At 35.8% G+C, this 27,898-nt stretch overlaps 1 protein-coding gene across 1 annotated transcript in view; it reads left to right on the top strand.

The window, feature by feature from the left end:
- Positions 1-27,898, top strand: part of Fkbp14 (peptidyl-prolyl cis-trans isomerase Fkb14) — a 201,591-nt gene that overhangs the window by 138,513 nt on the left and 35,180 nt on the right. Inside the window, exon 2 of the mRNA XM_069833436.1 lies at positions 24,222-24,385. Coding sequence (XP_069689537.1) covers positions 24,222-24,385 — 164 coding nt within the window. The remainder of the gene's footprint in view (positions 1-24,221; positions 24,386-27,898) is intronic.

The raw sequence follows: 27,898 nt of genomic DNA, 5'->3' as shown, positions 1-27,898 counted from the left end.
TGTCTTCGGGATCGTTTCGCAGTTACCTCATAAGTCGAAAACAGATCGTCGGAGTTTTTACGCGGAAGACGCAGCTTCTAATAAAGCCCAGAGCTGTTTGAGTAGGGTTTTCCCGGAATGCTTTCGTTTTCTCTTCTGTAGAGAGTTGCAAAGAGATCTATGAGTTTACCTCGTTACTACTAAAGTGGGTCAGTATTGTTTGTTAATAACACCTCTAGTACAGGCCAATGCAAGTAAACTTTAAATGCGAAGTAAACACTACGTACGGAACGAAAGAAATCAACAGGGATCTGAGTAACCACGAGTTTGACGGCATTTACGACAACGCGTTATCTCTAAACAATTTTCACATCCTTCCTACTTTCATGTTTGTTAATAACATCTGAAAAAATATATACTATACGCGGATGATACAATATCCGTGATTGAAACTTTGCACACGATATTAATCGGTATTAGAGTTGTGCACAACCGGTTACGAGAAATAGAAATTATATATTGTTATTGAACGCCTGGCGCTGTAGTCAATAAAGCTCTTCTGTCAAGCGGAGTGTCCCAGGTTCGGTTCAACGAATTTTCGAGTTGTTCCTCATTCTTTGTGGGTGGACGGCCATGCAGTAATTCCAAGAACTCTTGCAAGGAAACGATTATCATCGTGTAGGCCTACTATTTAATTGATAATTCTTCTCTCACTACAATCAACCAATCAATCAATCAATCAATCATCATTCATCGATTCATCCATTTATCGACTAATTGATTCATTCAGCCATGGATTGATTGATTGATTCATTGATTCACTGATTGGTTAATTAATTAATTAATTAATTAATTCATTCATTCATTCATTCATTCATTCATTCATTCATTCATTCAGTCTGCCTCGGTAGCGTAGTCAGTATAGCGCTGGCCTTCTATGCTCGAGGTTGCGGGTTCGATCCCGGCCCAGATCGATGGCATTTAAGTGTGTTTAAATACGACAGGCTCATGTCAGTAGATTTACTGGCATGTAAAAGAACTCCTGCGGGACAAAATTCCGGCACACCGGCGACGCTGATATAACCTTTGCAGTTGCAAGCTTCGTTAAATAAACCATAGTTTTTCATTCATTCATTCAGGTATTACAATTGGTGTCGTCAAGAGCAAAACATATCTTCTTAAAAATGATTTATTGATTAAATAATGCATCTGCTTATACCAGTGGTCGTCAGCACTCGCAGAAATGGGCAAAGGGTAGTGCACCATCGTGCATCAGGCAGAGGTAGAGAGCATACCCGCTAGCAGCTACGAGTGCACCATGGTGCAGTGTGTTCTCCGTGGGTGAGAGACGCTAGCCCCATAGTGCTCTGTGCTGATGACCGCTGGCTTAGACTTTTGGTGAGGCCGAGACGTATATGGGAGGATAATATTAAACTGGATTTGAGGGAGATAGCATATGATGATAGAGACTGGATTAACCTTGCACATGATAGGGATCGATGGCGGGCTTATGTGAGGGCGGCAATGAACCTGCGGGTTCCTTCAAAGCCATTTGCAAGTAAGTAAGTTGTAATGCATCTGCTTAGAGTAATTAAAAGGCATTAACAACCACTGTTTTAGAGGTATGCATTTTGAGTTTGAAGTGTAAAGGTTACAATAGGATGTATATATTTATTTTCTCTTTTATTTATTAAGTAATTGTAATTTATTCTATTTTTGCATTTCTTTACACACTATATTTCATATTCTGCATTACACTTATTTCCTTTGTTGTTACCGGTGTTCATTTTTTCATCTACATTTGTTATGAAGATAAGTATGCAATCAATTGTAAGCCTATATTAAACAAATACATTTTTTAAATTACGCATGGTGAAGTTCCTTCAATTGTTATTCCGTTTGTGTACTTATAAAATGTCAGTGTTCTGTCTAGCCTGCAAAAAATTAGGGGCAACCGGTTGAATCGAACATTCGGTGACGGATGCTCTCTAACCGGTCGAATGAAAACCGGTTGTAAGCCATATTCTGCAGCTCTCTCATCGGTATAATAGTCTATTGTAGGGTTTTTAAATGTAATAAAATTAACATGAAAGGAACCTCACCTTGCCTTTCTCCTGGAGGAATCCATAATTTTTTAATTTCTCTGACATATTCAAAAGTATGTAAAATTGCATTCACAGGCTCATAATTCGTACTTCGTAACATCTGTATGTCAACACATAGTATAGTTTCATGATGCGAAGTCCACACCTGTAGAGTAACAGTTAGCACATCTAGCCGCGAAACCAGGTGGTCCAGGTTCGATTCCCGGTCGGGGCAAGTTACCTGGTTGAGGGTTTTTCCGGGGTTTTCCCTCAACCCAATATGAGCAAGTGCTGGGTAACTTTCGGTTTTGGACCCCGGACTCATTTCACCGGCATTATCACCTTCATCTCATTCAGACGCTAAATAACCTATGATGTTGATAAAGCGTCGTAAAATAACCTACTAAAATAAAAAAAAATCATGATGCGAACAAAAACTGGTAAGACGGTGGTAATTCGCAACATGCATTTCACCTTGACATCGTTGTTGCGATACTTTCTTCCTTAGGACGTGGGCAGGAAGTTCCAAGTCACGTTGTCGTGCTTAAAGTTGCGTCACGTACTTCGTTCCTTCTACTTTTATTGAAATCATAAGACGTTCAGAATTGTGATGTTTCGGTGTTTGGCCACCTTGATGACATCTGCTGTAGTTTGTATCTTACGCTACAAGAGCTTTTAACAATTGAGTTGTGAAGGTTCTTATGTAGGCCTCTGGTTAGAACGCTTCATAGTCTAAGGAAGGAAGTAGGTCTTACCTATACACACATTTCAATTTGTTCTAGCAGTTATTAAACTAGATATGAAATAATATTTCGATAACGTGCTCTTTCTTATTGGTTTACTCATTTTTTATGTGTAATACTTACAACTCTCTGTCTTTAAACTGTGATTCTCAATTAGATTTCAGTCTAACAGTTGAAACATTTCATACGATATTAAAAATAATTGTATTTTCTTAGATCTTGGAGCAACAGTAACAAATATAGATGATACTCGGGAGGAAATTAAACACAGAATAAATATGGGAAATGCCTGTTATTATTCGGTTGAGAACCTTTTATCATCCAGTCTGCTGTCAAAAAATCTGAAAGTTACAATTTATAAAACAGTTATACTACCGGCTGTTCTTTATGGTTGTGAAACTTGGATTCTCACTTTGAGAGAGGAACATAGGTTAAGGTTGTTTGAGAATAAGGTGCTTAGGAAAATATTTGGGGCTAAGAGGGATGAAGTTACAGGAGAATGGAGAAAGTTACACAACACAGAACTGCACGCATTGTATTCTTCACCTGACATAATTAGGAACATTAAATCCAGACGTTTGAGATGGGCAGGGCATGTAGCACGTATGGGCGAATCCAGAAATGCATATAGAGTGTTAGTTGGGAGGCCGGAGGGAAAAAGACCTTTAGGGAGGCCGAGACGTAGATGGGAAGATAATATTAAAATGGTTTTGAGGGAAGTGGGATATGACGATAGAGACTGGATTCATCTTGCTCAGGATAGGGACCAATGGTGGGCTTATGTGAGGGGCGGCAATGAACCTCCGGGTCCTTAAAAGCCAGTAAGTAGTACAGTACTTAACAAAAGTTTAAGACCATGAGCAAATTTCATATAATTATGTTCTGGTCCTATATTTTTGTTTCTATTTCCCTAATGAATATTTTGTCAATTATTTGGACTGTGAGATATCTATCGACGCAAAGAAAGTAAAATTATGACATTTAGTTTTCGAGTTATGATTTTAATGAAATATTTTGTTACTGTAAAAAATGTTACATTTATAATTACGGAATAATTTATTGATGCTAAACCAACATGTTTATTGTAGTGACGATTTTTTTCAAGCTATTTGAGAAGTGTGAGAACACATTGGTACCAGAAAGAAAAATTTAAAAAATTTTATTTTCGTTTTATAATTTTTTGCATATTTTTCCAAAATAAGGAAAATAATAGTAGAAATAACGTTAAGTAAAGGCATTCATAGCTTCACTGTGGAATAAGCTAACGTAACCGGACCTACGCCAATCGAAAGTACGAAATCACGTACTTTCGATTGGCGTAGGTCCGGTTACGTTAGCTTATTCCACAGTGAAGCTATGAATGCCTTTACTTAACGTTATTTCTACTATTATTTTCCTTATTTTGGAAAAATATGCAAAAAATTATAAAACGAAAACAAAATTTTTGTAATTTTTCTTTCTGGTGCCAATGTGTTCTCACACTTCTCAAATTGATTGAAAAAAATTATCACTACAATAAACATGTTGGTTTAGCATGAATAAATTATTCCGTAATTATAAATGTAGCATTTTTTACAGTAACAAAATATTTCATTAAAATCATAACTCGAAAACTAAATGTCATAATTTTACTTTCTTTGCGTCGATAGATTTCTCACAGTCCAAATAATTGACAAAATATTCATGAGGGAAATAGAAACAAAAATATAGGACCAGGAAATAATTATATGAAATTTGCTCATGGTCTTAAACTTTTGTTAAGTACTGTAGTAGTATTTTCTTAGATATTTAAATTATGAAGAAGTGTATTATAATGTTTTTACTCTAGTTTTTAAATAATTTTGTATCATTATATTGACATTTGGCACTAAAAATAATAATAGTAAACTGCCCCCCAGTGAGGGTAGCCCTTACGGACTCAGTATATCCTCAAAAAAATTATTATACATATGTAAACATAGATATTAAATTTTAAAGAAGGGAAACAAAGAAAAGGGCGTGAAAAATTACAGTTGCTATTAATGTGGCACCATGTGATTAATTAGGATTTGGCAGGATTTTTTAACACAATTATCACAATGTCATCCCTCAGAGATGTTGGCAGAGCAAACTGCAGTCGAAATTCTTCGAAAAAAGCTGCAATATTATATTCTAGCATCTATTACCGTTATGTATTTTCTTTCTTTCGTTTGTTTGTTTTGTTTTTTTTTCTTATTATGTATTTTGTGTATGTATCTGTGTAAGCCACCTGTAATTGGAAGCCTGCTTCTGTTGGTGGTGGATTTAAATAAATACATAAATAAATAAATAAATAATTCAAGAGAAGAATATTTATAAGCACTATACAGGGTTGTTTCCGATCTGTGATAACGAATTTGAATAACTAAGAAAACGATCTTTACTCATCACAGCACTTAATTTATGCTTTGAATAATGAGAACGTACAAAAGAGCAAAAGCTTTAATATGTCGGACCACTCTGGTACTCATTTGGCTCATTTCGACGGACACGTGAGGACAATTGTCCCGTACAGCTAACCAGTAGCAAATCTCTCGCCGCTTCGTCCCCACAGGAGGTGAGCGGTGATCCACAATGGTCGTCTTGTGGCTGGACGGAAGTCCGCAGCACGTGTGAGCCGGAGAATTAGTTCAGTCAGATACTGAGCCTATTAAAACTGCATTAGTAAGCGCGCTAAAACATGAAGACATCATGTTTATTGTGCTTAGTTCGGCTGCGTATAAAATTCACTTCGTTTTAGGGCCTATATATTATAGGGAGTACGAGTATACACAAGTAGGTATAAGAAATAATGTTCAGAACTTTAATGAAAATACAGTAGAACTTGGTTATAGCGACCTCGTTTTGTGCGACACCTCGCCTATAACGTCAAATATTCTGTGGTCCCAACTAATTCCCCATAAGACATATGCTTTCCTACCTTGCTTAATACGACAAACGTATATGCGTCTACCTCGCATATAACGTCATTTTCAACCTCAGCTTGGAATACAATTTTCTAAGAACCAAAGTATTTTAAGAAATATTTTGCTGAAATCTGGCAAATCCTTTACCGTTCCCTTCTATCATAGACCTCTGGAATGCAGGCGGATTCCCCATCCCATTGTAACCTGCCCGAATTCATGCGGTATTAATGGTACCTGCATGCGGTCAGTTTCGACAGGAAGTTTTCACTAAGTGGACGCATTTTAACGCAGTATGTCCACTAAAAGAAGTGAGTGCCACTTTAGAAGACATTAGAATTGTGAACATTTCTATGAAGCTAGGAGAAGGAGCAGTGAAATTGCAACTGAAATAATGAACATAGAATTTAATTTAGAAAGTGTATATTGGGCAAGTAGGAGACAACAGAGTAAAATGAATGATTACTTCACTCCTCAGTAAATAAGTTTGGTGAGTATTGAACAAACTGTTTTAATACAGAATACTATTGTACATGTATTTTATTGTGTTCATGGTATGCTTAAAAGTGAATACATAAATCTAAAATAAGCCTAATTATGTTTATTATTTTTCATTTTCCACCTCACTAGACTGATAATATGAATCTCGGTTACTACGACACTCGTTTATAACAACATAATTTTCAAGGTCCCTTGGATGTCGTTATAACCAAGTTCTGCTGTACTTGTTTCCAGCGTCCTCGATGAAAAAAAAAGGAAAAGATATTTCTGATGTGGAAACTGTACACAGCGTTGTCTTCTAAAATACTGGCGAATCAATATTCATATGTAATAATAATAATAATAACAATAATAATAATATAGATATATTAATTTGTCCTACAGAATTTATCTGTAATATTGACACTTAATATTTTAGGAGAAAAATTCGCTCCGGCGCTGGGGATCGAATTCGTGTCCTTGGTTCTACGTACCAAGCGCTCTGACCACTGAGCTACGCCGAATTCAATCGACAGCACCGGAGCGAATTTTTCTTCTAAAATATTAAGTGTCAATGTTACAGATAAATTCTGTAGGACAAATTAATATATCTATAATATTCTCTCAGTTAGCAGTGCATAATAACTGCGGATTCCCAGCCAACAAGCCACTCAGCTGAGTGCGCTCCTAGTATAATGGCAGTTGACATTGGATACACGTCAACATATACATGCCTAACTTGGAGTCAGGCCACAAAGGGAAACATCGAAGGAGAAAGGTTCGATCCGGGACTGTGGATTGAATTCGGCGTAGCTCAGTGATCAGAGCGCTTGGTACGTAGAACCAAGGACCCGGGTTCGATCCCCGGCGCCGGAGCGAATTTTTCTCCTAAAATATTAAGTGAATAATAATAATGGTGGTGGTAGTTGACAAATTTATCTTTATATTGCAAGAATCGGAAAACAGAAAAGCGTTAGTTCTTTAATTCGCCACTCTGAAGACACCGAAATAATTTGCATCGTTTCTTAATTTTCTGAGACATTTGGATTGCACTTTTTTCATTAATAGTGTCGAGAAAGTATATAATATATGGATGAATCCCACTCTAATCGGGCTCCTCCTTTGCAAAGAGGAAGTGACGTAGGCCTACATTGTTTTAGCCAATGAAGTCAGTGTTGTTCTTGTTTTTGTGTTATATTAGGGACGTTTTGCATTTTTATAGTATCATATACTTTTTATTCTGAAATACTGTTCATGTGTGCATTAAATATTACAATGGAAGACAGTAAACGTCTGATATTAAACAAACAAATACGAAAACATAGTGTACAAACTGTACTAGTACTTCTACGGCAGTGAATCTCTTATTCTTGTATCATATAGAAAACACTGTAAATGGCAAAAAGTTACCACAAACTTTGACGTATTTGGTTTCTTGAGTTCATTTGCTAATAGCGACACAGATATCCCCGCAAACTTAAGTAAAATAAAACGATCACGCAATTTAGAAGGTTGGGTAGGGTATCCAAGGGTAAATGGGGTCAAAAAGTAACAAATCCTTAATTTTATTGTTAATTTCATAACATATTACACTCATAACATGTCATTAGTTACAGCCACATGTAAGTACTACTTCCACAAAAATGTTTCTTTTTTATTCTAAACTAACTGTCTGTACATGAACTGAAATATTTCACTGCAGTGACCCTTTTTACCCTTCTGTATAAGGATAAATGGGGTCAGTGTTTAGGGCAAATCGGGTCACAATTTTTCCCTCAATATACCTGCCCGGAACGTTAAAATCAATATTGAATTGATTTAATTTAACACTTTACACCTTCCACAAACAAACACTGTTTTCTTTTCTGCACCAACGAACTGTGTTGCAGTGTAGTCCAAAACCACATGCGTACATGCATACAGTTTCAAAATTCTAGGCACAAGTTCATTTTCTTGTTCCGGAGTAAACGTAGTTTGACGGCCTTTACTTTTCAAGTGGTTGTCCTGGCCACTTTGAAAACGTCGTTGCAGACATGAATGAGGAACTCCTAACAACTCAGCAGCATGACGTTGGCTTCTTCCCTCACGAAATGCTTTCATAGCCTTCTGCATGTCGTTCTCAGTCCACGAATTTGACGTTTTCCTCTTACATTTAACCATATGTCACAAAGAATTGAAAATAAATACTTAATTTGAGTGGACTGATTTGAAACATGTTGACCCTATTTGTCCGATATTACTGACACTATTTAACCCAAATTTAGAACTTTTTTGCGTTAGAGGTTGGTACTACTGAATACGGCTTCGACGAAGGCGTTAATAGCCATAATCTCTTCTACAAAGTTTAAACTTAATATTGAAAGTTAATCGCACAAATTCTCTGCAATAGTTGTTGTAAAATAATAAAGGATCCGTAAAGCATTATTTAAAATGTATAAAATACTCTTAACTCACCTTTATATTCTCTCTATTCTTTTATTGTCAACACAAAGAATACACACACTAGCTAGGATCAATGGCACTCAACTTGTACAGGAAGTTCTCTTCCTGACCAGTATATGGTAGCACTTGCTTGAACTGGTGTACGCTTGAATATGAAGACAGGGTTTTGAAATTGACCCGATTTAACCTCTGACCCGATTTAGACTAAGTTACCCTATAAAAAGGTAAAAGGTAAAGGTATCCCCGTAACATACCATGAAGGCACTTGGGGGGCATGGAGGTAGAGCCCCATGCTTTCCATGACCTCGGCACTAGAATGAGGTGGTGTGGTCGGCACCACGCTCTGACCGCCTTTTACCCCCGGGAAGGACCGGTACTCAATTTTATAGGAGGCTGAGTGAACCTCGGGGCAACGAGAAAAAATCCTGTTACCACCTGGGATCGAACCCCGGATCTTCCAGTCCGTAGCCAGCTGCTCTACCAACTGAGCTACCCGAGTTACCCTATACATTAATAAAATTGTCTTCAGGTGGCGAAAGAAGTTTGATACCAGTTGAGACCTTCACAAACAAATGCAATCAGTTAAAGTAACCAGGCATACACTGCGCGAGAATTTTTAGCCTTTAAACGAGGTGCAACAGTAACGTAATTTTTGGAGAGTTGAAGAAAGACATTCGTGGATTTCGTTTTGCATCGGACGAAGACGTGTGTGACTGGGTAAAGAACTGGTTCGGTAGACAGCCCACAAGCTGATGTGTTTACGGATAAGAGCTACACGTGCGCAAAAGACTTCTTTAACATCTCGCACTTTCCCTCTTTGCGTTTTGCATGGAGTAATAGCCTAGATCATATATGTAACAGATAACTCATCGCTATGTTAAAATCGGCAGCACTTTGAAGAGAACAATCGCCAGGATCGCCACCCGTCCGTCGTAAATGAAAACGAGATGGCAGTACAGTCTCTAATACAATTCAAATGGGAATTATGACGTGACTCCTTATGTAACAACTAGATGGCAGCGTAGTAAACCTGACAAAAGTTTTTAACGTCAAAGACTATAAGGCCGACCTATTTGTTACATATATGATCTAAGGTAATAGCACAGTCTACTATATACAGTCGCGAAGCTTGAGATGATTTTTTACAAATCTCGTGATAAAGCGCTCCAAGCTGTTAGCAACTAGAAACAATAGACTGTCCACGGTCGACTTTGGACTGAATCGTATTTCCATCGAGTGCTAGCTCGTTGCGTATTTCACATTGATGCTTGTGAAATGTTCGTTATTGGTTGTAATGAAAATGTTAATGGCTAAAATACAATAATTGGAATAATAATATTTTACTAGAGACGATACTGTTTCTTATTATTTTTGTTGAACTTAATTTTTAAGTTAAAAAGCTTAAATTTATTAGAAAAATTAAGTTTGTTTTAATGAAATTTATTGATCACGTTTTATTTTCAATTCTGGTGGGATTATTATTGCTTAGGCCTACTTTTTTTTTTTCAAAGGATATGTTTTTAATTATAGCTGTTAATTTTGTTGCTATTTTTATTTGTTACTTTATTAGAGACGTAGAAAAAGTCTGTTACAATAAAATTTATTAATCACGTTTTATTCCCAATTCTGGTGTGATTATTATTGCTTAACCTCAACTACGTAAGCCTACACTACAAGTACCGGTACACGTACATAAGTTAATCCATTAATTCATATTTCCATTATTATTGTTGTAAAGGGAAATGCAAATTAATATTTATTGGTTTCATAGTTAATTATCGCTATAATCTTGAATGAGTGAAGCGATTATAGTAAATTTCAGTTCGTTTTGCACAAACAAAAATAATATTAACCTATTTCTTGCAGGTATCTTCGAGTTTATGGTGGAATTTAATACACTTCATTAAAATAATAAATTAACTTTATGCATTTAATATTTCAATAATGGAAGGAAGGTGTTAATTTTTCCAAAAGAACACAACGACATATTTTGTCGGCTGCTAGGAGAGAGATCTGCGATGATGAGGCGATAGTAGCGATCCTAGTGGTGGGCAACTATCCATGTTTGCATTTTTACTACATATTGAGCTTCGCGACTGTATATAGTAGACTGTGGTAATAGCTTGCAGCTGTACTTCCATCTAGCGGTCGTCATCAAAAAATTCATTTTCGACAGTGGAGATCCTAGTGGGTGTTCTCTTTTATATGTTGCCATTTCATAACATGGGAATGGCCAGTCTGATTATAATATGTGATCAGGGGTATCGGCTCCATCACTGATGAAGACAAGAAGAACGAAGCATAGCTTTTCTTTATAGATTCGTTACCAAAAGCTGTTCTCTTCTGCTTTCTAGTCTGTGAAATGTTCTACAGGCTACACCTCTATGATCGAATTATTTGACATTTTTTTCATATTTTAAGTACTTTAATTGGTATAAATGATTGTCAGAATTTATTAATGAAACTGTTTACGATTTTGAAGTGTTATTTTCATTTATACAGTACTTTCAAACCGTTTGTTTGGAAATGTACTGCTGAAATTAATTTGATTTAATGAAATGACCGAGCTGTCCTAGTTGAAAACTCGTTACTTTGGCAATAAAAAGGTAATTGATGCGCTTGTAGCAAAACTGAACAATCAGTGACACTTCTCTGACAAGCACGTTCGTGTGTGACATCTACTCTGTTGGTGTACGCTTGCTCTATTTATGAAATTGTCATATCTTCCTAATCTTTCTCTGATATAACAAAAAGCTGTGAACTGATACTCAATAGTTATGTTACTGTTGGAGTATGTTGCGAATTGGAACTTTAGTTGCCGTCCTGATAGTTATTAGCGTACGGTATATATTCTTACAGTTGTAATACGCGGACTAATTTGATGTAATTCGATATACGTTGTGAAAGGTTGCCCAAATTCGCCGTAAATTTATGTGTGCGGATTTAATTTATTGTTTACATAACTGATATTTAAAAAATGGCTGAACAGGTTTAAAAATATATATAGTAACTAGATTCCTTAAGCTCATAGCGGCACCAACTATTGTTCCGAAAGCTGAACATTAACTAGAAAGTGGTAGAGAACTAGAAAGAGATAGATGTGGGCCTAATGGATTTTATTTTAACTAGAAAGTTATAGATAGAAGTATTGGATTTTTTAGTCAACTGTCCGAGGACAGGTTGGAATCTCTTAAGTGACACCAATAAGGCGTCACTCATGAGGCAAATACAGGAGATAATACGGTAGGATGGCCAGTTGCTTTCCCCCTCCATTGCATACATCGCCGATTAGCTACATGTTACACTAATCAGACTTCAGATGTATACAAACAATTGTTCTTCCTCTGACACATATCGTCGAATGAGATATACTGCCTGATAATCAGGGAAAGGATTTATATGTAAATACATATTTACTTATAAAGCTAATATAATTTATATTTTGCATTATCTTTATGTTTCACAATGTGTAGGGTTGAAAAATCCTACTTTTATTTTCCATATTTTTCCATATTTTAGAGTTTAGTACATATTTTCGTTAATTTCCATATATTTTCCATATTTCATATAAAACAGTCCATATTATATTAGGTTTAACAATAAAACAAAACAAAATTCCATTAACTTTTAAAAATACATTTCAACAATAGAGATTTAAACACATGTTCAGTAATCCCTTTAACATCAGAGTTATTTGAAAATTAGCAGTCCTATCAACAATGGGAAAGTAAGTTACAAAACTGTATTAATTTAATTTAAAATTTTTAACAGACTTCAGTTGTGCAGCTCAACAGTTAAATGCCAGTCAGAGTACACATAGGTTCAGTTTTGTAAATCATACTATAAAGACGGTAAATATGCCAAAAGTACGTCATTCAGTCAATTTAAAATCAAAACTAACAAGTTACATTTCAGAATTTAAAGAAGATGGTTTATCAACTGACAATAAAATATTATTTTGTAATTTGTGTCAGTGTGCAGTATCATCTACACAAAAGTTCCTGGTGCAACAACACATTACAACTAGTAAACATCAGGCCAACAAACAACTAAATTCCAAGCAGAGACAATTGTTTTTAACACAACCAACAACATCGAATGTAAGATCTGAGTTTAACATCGACCTGTGCCGTTCTCTCATCTCTGCTGATATTCCTCTCTACAAACTAAAGAATAAGGTCTTCAGGGAATTCCTTGAAAAATATACTCAACATACAATCCCGGATGAGTCAACACTTAGGAAGACGTATGCTCCATCCATCTACGATGAGACAATACAGAAGATAAGAGATGAAATTAAAGATAGTTCAATTTGGGTTTCCATTGATGAGACTCCCGACAAAGAAGGTAGACTTGTTGGTAATGTAGTTATCGGTTTGTTAAGTGAACCATATTCTGAACGAATTCTTTTACATTGTGATGTTCTAGAAAAGTGCAATAACAAAACTATAGTTAAACTGTTCAACGAAGCTATGGGTATCCTGTGGCCAAAGGGTATTATGTACGATAATGTGTTATTCTTTATTAGCGATGCTGCCCCTTATATGGTCAAAGCTGGACAAGCATTATCTGTTGTATATCCTAAATTGACTCATTTTACTTGTGTGGCGCATGCATTTCATCGTGTGGCAGAAGTGGTCAGAGACAATTTCCCTAAAGTAGATTTGTTGATTTCATCAGTGAAAAAAGTATTTCTCAAAGCTCCCAGTAGAGTTAACGTGTTGAAAGAAATGTACCCTGAAATTCCATTGCCACCAAAGCCAATTTTAACTAGATGGGGTACATGGCTAGAAGCAGTTGAATATTATGCCGAACATATAGACTCTATTAACAATGTTCTCCTTGCATTGGACTCTGAAGATGCAGTCTCAATTGATACTGCGAAAACAGTTACCTGTGACATAAGTGTGAAGAATGACTTAGCTCACATTCAGCATACATTTTCATGCATCATAAAAACGCTCAAAAGTCTCCAAAATAGGCACCTTTCACTATCTGAAAGTTTTGAAATTATAAATAGTACTGTGGAACAACTGAATCGTGGTAGAGGTAAAGTTGCAGATGCAGTAAGAGCTAAGGTGGACACTGTACTTTCAAAAAACCCTGGATATGAAGAACTACAAAAGGTTGTTGCTGTGATGAGTGGTGAATCAACAGTGAAGATTAACTTGGACTTATCCCCAGCAGACATTGTGAAATTGAATTATGTACCAGTTACTTCTTGTGACGTCGAACGCTCTTTTAGTCAGTATAAATCTATCCTCAGAGACAATAGAAGAAGATTCACTTTTCAGCACTTGAAAGAAATGTTTGTAACCTATTGTTATGGTAACAGACAATAAAAATTGTGTTTTGTTGAAACTACATTGGAAGATAAGGTACGTCCATTATATTTTTTGTTTAGTTTGATTAAAATGTACCAATATTTAACGTACATAGTCATTTTTTTATAATTTTAAGTCCATATTTAATTCCATATTTTGGTAAAAATCCATATTTAATTCCATATTTTGGTAAAAATAACTACATATATATTTACATATTTCATATATTTTTAGTCCATATAAATCCGTTCCCTGCTGATAATAGATGTATGTATATATATATATATATATATATATATATATATATATATATATATATATATATAATAGTTTTATTTTCCCTGGCAGAGTTAAGGCCATCAGGCCTTCTCTTCCACTCAACCAGGATCAAATCACATACAGAAAAATACATAGGCCTACCGGTATACAAATATTAACTTAAAAATAATAATAAACATAATTAGTAAAAAAAAGAGAGATTGAATACATTGCACAATCAGTATCAACTTTAAAATAACAATGATAAAATATATTATTATTACTATTATTAATATTATTATTATTAATATTATTATTATTATTATTATTATTTCATATACGAGTACGTTGACATTCTTAACTCTTAATAATAATTTTTAATCATATACCGTCGCGCGGGGTGACTTTGTGCCAGGAGGGTGCCATTCGCATATTTCATTAAAAAAACGTAAGGAAGTAGTCTTTAAAACCGTCACAAGGTTTTAATGACTACTAAACGTAAGGAAGAAGACTTTAAAACCTTGTCACGGTCTTAAAGAATACTTCCATACGTTTTTCGCGAATGGCACAAAGTCACTCCTCGCGACGGTATTACCGCCGCGCTCTCATGCTTAACATGTCGGCATCATACAATAATGTGGGGTGTGCTTTTAAAACATAATTTTGCCGACCGATTGTTGCTCTGTAGGTTTCACTCTAAGCGTCACGTTGTCACGTCTACTTCCTCGATAAGAATAAGCATTAGTTTGTTATATTGTTAAATGGTTATCATTATTATTGTTATTATTATTATTATTATTATTATTATTATTATTATTATTTCATATACGAGTACGTTGACATTCTTAACTCTTAATAATAACTCTTTAATAATAATTTTTAATCACGTACCTTAATGTTCGTCCTCAGCACAAGATATTGCAACCTCGGTTTTAGTCCACTTGGATTAGACAAGTAGGTGTCATTTAATAATGGAAGCAGCTTATTGGTTGCAATATTGAAATTGAGGCGAGTGATTGGAGCGGCGACATAAGAAATTGAAAACAATAATGCAATTAAATTTCAAAGACCTGCCGAATGTTATGTACGAGGCCGCTCAAAGACCTGCCGAATGTTAACCATGAGCGCGCGGCGATAATAAAACAACCAATTAAAAAAACAAGACATATAAATGGTGAACGAAAACCAGCAGTGAGAATAAGAACTTCATATGTAAATACATTACATAACTTCATTCATGGTAACTTGGGAGCCATTGTTCCCTATTATTTTTTTTTTTTATTTATTACAGAAAGTTACCACAACTCCACAACTACAGTACCCTTTTGTCGGTTCCCAATTTTTTTTCCCGGAATAAACTTTCCAGCATTTATATTAATAATGGAGGAAGTTCATCATAGCTGGAGGAGATTACTTTGAAAGCGGATTTTCATAACTTCCCACAACTATGACGTAATCCACGAAATTACGTACTTTGCCACGTATGTTTGTATTACCTTTTATTTTTATGTATGATGTGAAACACGGTCAAAATAATAATAATAATAATAATAATAATAATAATAATAATAATGATTTAGTTTAGCTGGCAGAGTTAAGGCCGTAATGCCTTTTCTACCACTCAACCAGCAAAAAGTATACATACATATGTATAAACTTACAAAGAATTCAACAATTTGATTTAGATAAGAGCTACATGTATACAAGAGTTATTTACGAATTAAACAATAAAATACTATGAACTATTAATTAAACACTGAAATACAAACTATGTAGCAGAATTAAGCTAAAATACATAGAATGTTAATATATTTCAAATAATGTTAGATAATAGAAAGAGATTTATGAGACAATTTTGAAAATACAGCACTATCAGGATGCATGTCTAAAGGAAGGAGTAACAATGTAGACAGTGATAGTTTAAGTCAGTATGATTGGAGTGAAATGCTAAGAAGGCTATCTTTTAAGCTGTTTTTTTAAGTGTTTATTGTCTTGCAGCCCCTAATACTTTGTGACAGGGAATTCCATTGTCGCGAGGTGGATACTGTAAAAGATGATGAATAACGAGATGTTCTATGAAGAGGTATACTTAACGCGCCACAGATAAGTGATCTGGTATTTACGTCGTGGTTAGACTATAGATAAGAGAAACGAGACGAAAGGTAATTTGGTGTTGAAGTGTGCAGAATTCGAAAGAGCAATGACAAGGAGTGTAAAGTTCTACGTTCTTTAAGTCGGAGCCACGAAAGACTTGCGAAGGACGGTGATATGTGATCATATCGTCGGATGTTGCATACATATCTGACGCACATATTCTGAACTCGCTGTAACTTGACTGACAGTTCAGAACTTAGGTCACTTAACAAAACGTCACAATAATCGAAATGCGGCATTACCAGGGTTTGTACTAGGGTAAGTTTTAGTTGCTGGGGCAAGAAGTTTCTTAAGCGACTCAAACAGTGAATGGAGGAACAGATTTTTTTTATCGTTTCTTTAACTTGAAAATTCCAATTTAGATTATTATCGAAAAAGAAGCCAAGTTTTTTTTTACGACAGATGAATAAGGGATTAGCGTGTTGTTAAGGGTAACAACTGAAAGATTACTGTTATTACTGCAATATAAATACGATTAGGCTTAAGTAATTTCTAATGCGAGAGACTCGTGCAATCTAATTTTAAAAGTTAGATTTGCATTGGAAAAGTGAATGGGCAAATACCATGCTTTGCAATTTGATTGGCATTCCCTCGACACGGTTTCTTCTTATTTTCCGTCATAAATAGTATCCCTGTGCAGCCGTGACTACGAAGCGAAAGTAAGTGGGCAGTGTAGTGAGGGTTGCTCTAAGTAGGTCGCAAGGAGCAACATCTTCTCTCAACAAGCTTCCACCCCTTCCTCCTTACACTTCACCCCTCCCGGCCGGGGGCTTGTGCTGCAGTGAACTGTTGAATATTTTAGTTTTCACATGATAGCTGGCGGTGCGACCTCCTGCCTCGACTTCTTTTAGCACAAAGATAGACTTAACACACACACGAGCAACAACGAAAGCGTATTCCCAACGCAATAATTTTAAATTCCCTAAATGTGCTCATTTTTCTGAACTGGAAACTAGAGAGCCCCCAAAACCGCGTAATATTTGTAGTATTCAACCGTTCTCTTTTTTCTGTAAGCCAGGATATTGCATTTTGTTGGTTGATGATGTTGCTACGTTAAAATTTGTTTCTCACATAATAAAATGTATGAATAGGAAATGCGAAACTCCGAAAGTTTTGCCAGCGCAAAGTACGTTCAAGAACTGCGAAAACTCTTTGCAGCGGTACATTTTCTCAACTGATGAGGAATTTATATAGATATATTGCGCATGTACTTTTCAACAAATTCCTAAATACGATTTCATATGTTGCAACTGTTGACATTTCCATGATCACTGGCAGTTATCACATCTTCTTTTCAAGTATAAGATGGTTCATATGTAACTCAAATTTACATTTTGAATCTTGCGTACACTACTTTTAACACTTGAATATAAGTAATTGATTAACTAGCGGATTTACTCGTGTTAATTATGAAAATCTGTGCGACTTACAGCTTTTTCGGTGCTTCATCACACCATCCTCAGAGCCTACTAGATCTCGGCGTCATCTCGTACTTCTCTGCCTGTTGTGTGGGTGCATTTGATTGTTGAAAGAAACAAAAACTCAACACACTAGAACAATACGAAATATACAAACACACTAAAACACACCCCGATTAAATTCTCAACACACAGATCAATTTCAGTACACACACACTATTTGACTCCACTTTTTAACTCTTTTCAACAATCAAACGCACCCACACAACAGGCAGAGAAGTACGAGATGACGCCGAGATCTAGTAGGCTCTGAGGATGGTGTGATGAAGCACCGAAACAGCTGTAAGCCGCACAGACTTTCATAATTAACACGAGTAAATCCGCTAGTTAATTACTCAAATTTACAATTAATGGATATATTTCTAAGAATTCTGTCATCTTCAGTTTGTACGTAAACTAAAATTTTTAATGCAACATTTGTATAAACTATTGTGTGGAGAAGATCACTCCAGTTTTTCCTATATATATATTTGTGCATGCGACCGTTTCTGTTTCATCAACAAACTTGTTCCAGTAACATCTTTAACCCTTAAAGTCACAAAATTTCCTATAGTATACAACAGGTTAATAGGCTATATGCTATAATTTTAATAGAAGAATATAAAAAAAATTAGGATGAAAATTTAAAATTTCACAATACTGTAATATTGTACAACATATAAAATATGGACATTGCGGTAGTTGTTTTCTTTACAGTCCGACAAGGTTTAATAAACTAGTGTGAGGAATGAAGTTTTGTCAATTTAACTTCATCCTGCTCCATAATAGTAAGCTATTTGCTGCTGTCTCTACTCTTCTAATTATTTGCTTGTGTATTGCCCAGTATGTCTATTCTAAAGAGTAGGAACAGGTAAATATTTATGAATTCCATCAGGATCTTAAATCATTGAAATCTTTTCACATATTCCTCGGCCTCACGTCACTTAGATATACCTTCACCTAACCCACTAACCTTGTCACATACCTTGTTAAATACCACGCATGCGCAGTGAATAACTCCGAGGGTGAGATTATCAACTCGAGTGTCGCTGTTCGATAGATACTTCCGGTTGGACACAAAAATCTTCCAGCAATGAGACAAACGTAATTTTTTGACCAGTGTATTACGTTGCATGACGTTTATACGAGCCTATTCTATACACAAAATCTGTCACGTTGGTGCATAACAAAGTTAAATGCCAAAGAACGAGAACCTGAAAATATAAATAACGCAAAGCTATAGGCTAATATGTAAATTAAACAGTAAATAAAGAGCTTTTTATGTAATTTATTTTGTTCCATAGTGAATATTTTGCACATTGTTGCTACATAATTACTGAAAACCTGCAACAATTTTCGCTCACTCCCAAACTTCAATCTTTTTCCGCGCTCATAGTAAGAGTACAAGAGCGGATTTATGTTGTCAAATTGCGAGTGAAATACGTAAGTAAACGAGAGCTTTTCAAATATTATTAAGATTTCAGTTACCTTTATAGTTTAAGGCAGGCCTGCACAAACAGCGCTCAACGAACGCGCGCGCTCCTTCGGAGCGGGAGAGCGGTGTTTAGCGCTCGCCGAAACTGAGAGGAAGATACGTCAGAAAGATATAGACTTGCTGTAGGTAGAGTAGAAGGAAACGACCACTCAGTTATCTAGTGGAGTGCAGTGTGTAGGCCTATTCTCAGTAACTGTTTCACGTTGCTTACCTACTGCTACAGTACAGTATGGAGGAATCTAAAAGACGGAACATAACATTTAACGATTTGCATCTCGAACTTATTGATCTTCAGTGTGACCTAAGGGCTAAAGATCGTTTGAATAATACTACTAGCCTGGTTGAGTTTTACAAGACTAAACATTAGCAATAATATCCACGACTACACAGGCTGGCTGTGAAAATGATTGCTATGTTTGGCTCAACATTTATATTTGTGAGCAACTGTTTTCTATAATCAACTTTAATAAAGGCAGACATCGAACATCTGTGACTGACGTTTCATTATGATCAGTAGCTTACTGTTCTTTTCAGCTGCCAACAGCATAAAATCTCGTTTTGATGTACTGATAAATAAAAATATAACAAAATGATAATGCACATTTAAGTAGCTATGGAATTTCTATTACTTCTGTAAAATAAATATTTCTTTGTATGACTTGAGGCTTTCCCGGCGTTTGATGTAGAATAACTCTTCTCGGGTTCTCAGCCAGGTGAGTTGGAGATTAGCTTCCAAGCTTTCGACGGCTAGCTCTGCCATCTTCTTCAGAGAAGAAGTGAAGAAGATGGCAGAGCTAGCCGTCGAAAGCTTGGAAGCTAATCTCCAACTCACCTGGCTGAGAACCCGAGAAGAGTTATTCTAAATATTTCTTTATTAATTAATAATAGTCCAAGATAGTTTTGCAAACACTGAACGGGAATTCATTTCATAAGCACTCGTAATAGTACTTACTTTTGTGTTTATTTTGTACGAGATCACCCCTTCTTCCAGTCCACCCTTATACAGAGCGCAGTTAATATCTGCATTCCGCTCATGAGCTGTGAGCCGGCTCGGAGAGTGCAAACCTTGTGCAGGCCTGGTTTAAGGGTTTTGGTATAATTTTTTTAAATGAAGGTTTGTTATATCGAAAAATACTTAAGTAGTGTGCTGTGACGTTATCTAGAGATAAGATATGATATTGGCACGAAGCAAAAGTGTCGAGTGCATGCACGAATATACTATAATACTTAATAAAACTAAAATCATGAAACTGGAATGTCATAAATCAAGGAGTACGTCAAGGATGTTCTTATCTCCCTTATTATTTATAATACTGTATATATTAATGCTTTAGTAAGAGAATGGGAACAAGAACCACATGGTAGCATTTATATCAATACACATTTACATTTAGATATATTACTATTTGCAGATGACATAATACTTCTGGAAAACTCAGAAAATGGACTACAGCATTCAATATATCAACTTCAACTCCTTGTTGAAAAATATAATATGATAATTTCAACATCAAAAACGAAAGTTATGACATTTAAGGGACGAATTTCTGTTCGTACCAAGTTATATGTTTATAATAAACCTATTGAACAAGTTTCTTCATTTAAATATTTAGGATTTCATGTCAGTTATGAAAATGAAATAGACATGTGCTAAAATTTTTAATTATAACCGAGCAATGGCAGTCATCAACAAAGTGTTTAAACCCTCACTAGTACAGAAACATACGAGGATTAAAGCTTATAAAACATTGGCAAGACCAGTAGTAACTTATGGTTGTGAGGCCTGGACTTTGAGGGAAAGAGATAAAACCCGAATAGTAGCCAACGAGATGAAATTCCTGCGGAGAGCATCTGGCTATACTAGATTAGATCGCAAGAGGAACGAATATGTTCTTCAAGAGCTTGAAATATCTTCTGTTTTGGATTACATCTATAGTTACAGAACTGACTGGCAGCAACATGTTCACAGCATGGAAAGGGGACTCGCATTCCTCGTCACATTTCTGGCCAAGAGGGAAGAGAACACTAGGAAGACCTTTAAAAATATGGCTTGAGGCCGTAACGGGCCATTAGGCTTATATACTTAAATGCTTATATTGACATCTTTCCTTATTTTTCCCGAATTATTATCTAATTTTCAAAATCTCTGTCGGATAGAAATAAGAATAATTTTCAAGAAATATAAATATTAGCGGTCTTACTAATAAAAACTCTATATACAGACGTTTAACTGTCTTATACGATGAGTAGCTCGTGTGTAAATTTCTTACTAATAATCACTACATACGTCGTGTACAGTGGCGATTTCTCTTAAGGAGCACAGGAGCATTGCACCACCTCTCCAAATAACACATGTTTTTAAATTTATATTAATGAGCTTCAGTAGACTATGTGAACGACATAATTCTTTGTTATAATACTATGTAAAAATAACGCTGCATGTGTACTGTTCTTGTTGACGCCTGGGACTTACGTTTACCGCTCGACACTTGCGGCACACTGTTCCATTCGAGCATGCGCAGTAGTACTGTTTCACTGGCAGGCTTTGGAGCATGGTAGGGAGGCAGTACAGTGTGCGTAGGAGGGGTTAGGAGCACTTTCAGATGTGTTCTCAAACTCGTTCCATCATAAAGGTTACAATGAATAGTGTGAAAAATCTTTTAAATGTGTAATTTTCTATAAGACCTTTACACGAAAAGATCAAAATAAAGAAGATGGGTAGACCTACACATGAATTAAAATTATAAGTGACGAAGAACAGTAATAGAGAAGTGACAAGAAAATTCAACATTCGGACTTACGAAAAATGCAATATGCGGCTGCGATATAAAAGACGCTGTATTTTGTTTTCCTTGCCTGTTGTACGTTTTATGAATTTTATTTATTTTTCTGTTTGAATTTAGGACTGTGCGTAGTAACTAAATAATTTTGATTATCGTTCTGCAGTTATGTTTGATTTGAAGCACATGAATGAAAGAATTAAAAAAACACGATTCTTCAGCTGCACATATCAACAATAGGCCTAATTTTAAATTAGCAATGTTGGGTCAATCAGACATACAGACACAATTGGATTCAATTGGATTGTTGCATTTCACAATGATAAAGTTACCAAGAACAGATAATATTATGTGCGTGCTGTTTTGTGGAGCTTTTGAGTTGTCTTCAAGAGGTCACGAAGATGAAAACTCATATTTAAACGCTAGTATTTTTCTTGGCCTCATGAATTTCAGTTCTGAATTAGACACACTCTTACGGAACATTTGGAAAGAGGAAAGTGTTTAAGAGCACATCAAACATTATACAGAACGAAGTCCTTCAAGCCATTTTGATGTATGCCATGATGAGATTTCAAAGAAATAAAGAAAGCTGCTGACTTTTTAGCAGTTAAGTCTGATGAGACGACATACGTATCGAATGCTTGTGGCCGTGTGAACTGTGTTATAAAACGCAATATAGCGAAAACAATATTATTTACGGTGTGCTGCAATAGAAATTGAACACTTTACTTTGCTATTACTGGACCTACACAGGAAACTGATTAACTGCAATTTCTTGACTAACAAAATTATGTAAATGTATACCTACGTAACATATGTTAATAGTTATGTAGTAGTTAGTACCTAAAATAATAATAATAATAATAATAATAATAATATGATAATTATAATCATAATAAATATTTGTGCACCACCAGGATTATTTATCACCACACGCCACTGGTCGTGTATAACAGTATAATTGTTACACAGCTACGTCATAGTTTCGTCATTACTTCGTTACGAAAGGTAATAGAATATCTGAGGTTCTCTATTGCATCCGGTAGAGCGCTCTAGTGTGGCGTGTTAAATATCGATAGTACAACTGGCTCTAATCGATTACCACACTACATTTTGGTCAAAGAGTACAAGCTACAGCAATATTATTCTAATAACTCTATGATCTTTGGTTTGTTCTTCTGTGGTTACAAGGTAACCATAATCATAAAATGACAGTCGATACGAACAGCTGTTAGAGGGGCGGCCATTTATTCGCTATATACAACGCTTAAACAAGGGGTTTCGTGTATATAACTACTGCAAAGCAATTCCCATTGTATAGTTACAGCCTGTTTATACGTCCATAGCTTATTCACGGTTTATTAGTAACGTTTTCTGTCTCAACTCTGCATAAGTCTCGTATAAAAACTATACACGGTTTATTAGTAAGAATGTAGGCCTATAATTATTTAATTACTGTTGAGGACATAAAATTGCTGCGATGACAATGGATACTTGTCCCTTCCTAGTGTATATGTTGGGTCGTTTTCCACTTTAACATAAGGCTAGCTGCTATTCTGTGTGCATACTATCCGTGTAAGTGTGATTTTTTTTCAGGACCAAGCGTGAAAATACGCGTCGCCTAGAAGTCATTCAGACTTTTACCACCTTTTACTCTGATTTCGTAGAACCAAAAATGAATGTATTTAGACCCCTGCGACAGTAAAGTCACGTATAATTGCTTAGAGGCTGGTTCACAATAACCCGGGAACGGAAACGACAACGAGAACGAGAACGGAAATATTGTTAAAAATAACTGTATTTAAATGTGAGCATTCACAATTAACTATTGTGAATGCCCATATTGAGATACATTTATTTTAACATTATTTCCGTTCTCGTTAATATAAATGTATCTAAATGTGGGCATTCACAATAGTTAATTGTGAATGTTCACATTTAAATACATTTATTTTAACAATATTTCTGTTCTCGTTCTCGTTTCAGTTCCCGGTTTATTGTGAACCAGCCTTAACAGAACTGCCACCACAAAGTGAAACATCTGTACACAGACTGTGATTAGATATGTACGCCTCTTTACACACCTTTGCATTATTTGTTGCAGCTACGACCGTGACCAGCCATTCACATTCCAGCTGGGTGTAGGCCAGGTGATCAAGGGCTGGGACCAGGGTCTCAAGGACATGTGCGTCGGCGAGAAGAGGAAGCTCACCATACCGCCACATCTGGCGTACGGCGACCGAGGGGCTGGCAACGTCATTCCAGGAGGTAAGTCATTATTGTAATCTCGACAAGAGTTCGGTGCAATTTATATTACACATTTCGTCGGTTTACGATCAAAACACATTAAGTCAAATTTATTACTTCTGAGAAAAAGCCGTTTCTCTTCTAACAAAACTGGATCCCAGATTGGTTAACATAATGAAGGAAAATTGTTATATCAAATATAAAAATAATATTCTACAAAAGTACTATTTGAAGAAAGATCATATTCTAGAGATGATTAATTAATTTATTAATTTTTCAAACTTCCCCTAAAATAGGGGTTGCCCTGAAGGACAAAGTATACCAAATATAGTACAATAGTAGTAAATACGTACAATTTTATGGAAATGTTTTCGTAAGAAATATAATTATTATTATTGTGTTATTAATTTACTTTATATAATTATGTGATTTCTCAGAAGATAGATTGAATATTTTAGAGCTATCAAAGAAACAATCTTGACCAAGGAGGATTCAAGATTGAACTCTTTGCAGAAATTAAATATATATATTTTTTTTTTGTAATCATGCCTCTAGCACCCACTAATAACCCAATAATTTCAGTAGTTTGTAACTTATACATATGTAAATAATAAGGAACAGTTGGATCATAAATTTTATTCTACTTATTGTTGACATCTTCCGGTAGAGTTGTATTCAGTTCGAAGCGGATAGTAGGATCTATTATATAGCCTGTTGTATTGTTAAAGGCTAATATATCAACCCGCCGACAGCTTTCTGTTTCCGATAGACCATGGATTTCTTCATAGGTGGTATATCCCTTGTCGCGAAGAGCTTGAGCGATTGCGGACCTGATCTTGTGATGCCTGGCATTGCGTAATGTCTCACCATGCGGGCAAGATCCAAGAACGTGGGCGAGAGTTTCTATCTCGTTGAAGCAGTGGCGACAACGGTTACTGTCCATGGATCTGCCCGAAATAGCGCATACAGCCGCAACATTACCGACCATTTTATAGCATCCCTCCATTCACTGCAACTCAGTCCTTCATGATGAGTGATCCACCGGCTTGTGGCAGGATGTTCCACGAAAAGGGAAACTCCTTTCCCTTTTTGAGAAAGCGCGCTCCATTTCTGAAATTCTAGATCTCTTAGCGTAGCCCTCACTTTCCTTGAATCAAGAAATCGGTCTCGGGAATTAGTGAGTTAGTTAATCTTTTTGACAAAGGAAAGAGATTGAAGATGGAGAATGCGCGCTGTCTCGAGTCCTCATGGAGGAAGAAATTTTCTCATAAAATTTCGGCCAGTGTATGGGACCGGTGTCCACCCAGCATTGTGATGCACTTGGGGAGCTACGATAGGTAGCGAAATCCGGTTGCGAAAGCCAGCTAAAACGGCTGAAGGGATCATAGTGCTAACCACACGATACCTCCATTCTGGTTGGATGATCGTCCCCTCTGCTTCGGCATGTGAACGTAAAGCCAGCAGCCGGCTGGTCGGTCTGTGCCCTTCAAGGCCTGTGGCACCATGGATTAGTATTATTATTATTATTATTATTATTATTATTATTATTATTAATTGTATTAATCGATTCAGTTATCGTCTTATCTCTACATGAAGCCTATATTCAAACACCTTGATACGATTTAAAACAATATAAACACAATTCTGTAGTGCTCGGGAAAAGTGGCACAAGTCAAAAATGGTAATTTTACAGGAGAAGGAAAAAAAACTGTCTTCACATTGGTTTATGTCGATTTGATTTTCTTCTGTATGAATTATTGTAATGGGAGAAACACTTATGTCTCTTTTCCCAAGCGAGCAGATGTTCCGTAAGTTGTCAATAAATTAATAACAAATGTTTGCGGAAACTGACTTATGCCACTTTTCCCAAGCACTGTAGAAATTTGGTTTCATGAGCATAAAAGCATTCATGAAGATAATTAATCAAGAATTAATTTCAGCCAATGGAAAAATATATGCAAATGCATGAACTTCCTAGCTCTTGTTATGGAGCTTAAATAATAGTACCGTAAAATGGGGTGAATAGGATCAGTGGGGGTGAATAGGATCAAAACTTTATTCTTGGTTATAAAGTTTGTTATAAACTGCAATTGAGCGGGAAGACAGTCATTGCTTACTAGAACAATAATAGTAACCAATGACTGTGATCCCGCTCAAGTACAGTTTATAACAAACTTTATAACCAAGAATAAAGTTTTGATCCTATTCACCCCCACTGATCATATTCACCCCATTTTACGGTACATTATGCAACGAGCCTATAATGGTAGTAATTAAGACGGGAGTATGTTTATGAAACGAGCGCAAGCGAGTTTCATAATTTTCATACGAGCGTCTTAATTACCATTATAATCAAGTTTCATATGACTTTTTATGTTGGACCATATTGATTTTTTCCGGCAATTGATGAAATGAATTTGCTTGAATGTGCTTTGTGAAAGGCTGGAAGATGACGGTGAATTGATGTTAATTTGTGTGTTGTTTTTTTCGATGAGTTTAATATTGTCTAATCTCGCGCTAGTTGTCTTTCGATTGCATATCCGAGAATAATCGATACTTGCGCTTTCATATTGCTACAATGGTATTTTCTGATTGGTGGAACACCTGAACTTTAATGAATAGATGTACTTTAATGAGGTCCATTAAGGTAAGCAAGCCTTCGTTTATGGTTCAAAATATGGATTTTTGGATTTCCGGTGTTTATTAGTGTTTCAAGTGTTCTGAATGCAAATATGCAGCTTATAATCGAATCGGACTAAAATTGGACGTTTAATGAGCATATAATTGACTGCTTGTCATTTTCTGACCACGCCCACTTTTGCCGACATTAATGTTTTTCTTTGAATTTCCTAAACCTTTGAAGATATTTTTATGAACTAACTCTTGTTTTTTTCGAGAAATTTCGTACTTTCTGTTGGTGCCACTGTCAACTTTCTCTTTGGTCATGGTCATCTGTGGTTTGATTTCCAAGGAAACGGGAAGCGAGGTAAAAGTAAACATTTGTTATTTTGTATTTGTGAAGGTAAAATGGGAAGAAATAAGAAGTTTGGAAAGAGAATGTTTACTGGAAACATTCATACAAGAAAGAAGGAAGTTATTAGTGATTTAATTAGTAACGGAAACGTTAATAACGTATTTAGTGCAGAAGAGATTAGGTTTGACCGAACACCATGTGGAGAAAATGTAGCAACTACCAGTAACAGTAAGTGTGTTACACCTCCTAGTTCTTCTAAGAAGAAACTTTCATCTTCCAAAGAACTATTTGATGAGATGTGTGAAATGCAACAGTCTAATATTTGTGAAGATAATATGTTAAAATCTGGTTATGTACTAGTGGATGTGGAATTGCTATCAGAAGCATTATCTCAACAAACAAAGTGTAAATATTGTGAATGTGACTCTCTGTCAATTCAAGAAGACATGAAGAAACGAAAAGGACTTGCTACATCATTAGTAAGAGTGTGTGCAGTGTGCGGAAAGGAAGGCACTTTTCAAACATCAAAAGTTACCCCTAGTGGATATGAAGTGAATACA

The sequence above is a fragment of the Periplaneta americana genome, chromosome 1, assembly GCF_040183065.1.
Source record: "Periplaneta americana isolate PAMFEO1 chromosome 1, P.americana_PAMFEO1_priV1, whole genome shotgun sequence".
Lineage (NCBI taxonomy): Eukaryota > Metazoa > Arthropoda > Insecta > Blattodea > Blattidae > Periplaneta > Periplaneta americana.
This window is presented reverse-complemented; position numbering and strand designations above follow the sequence as displayed.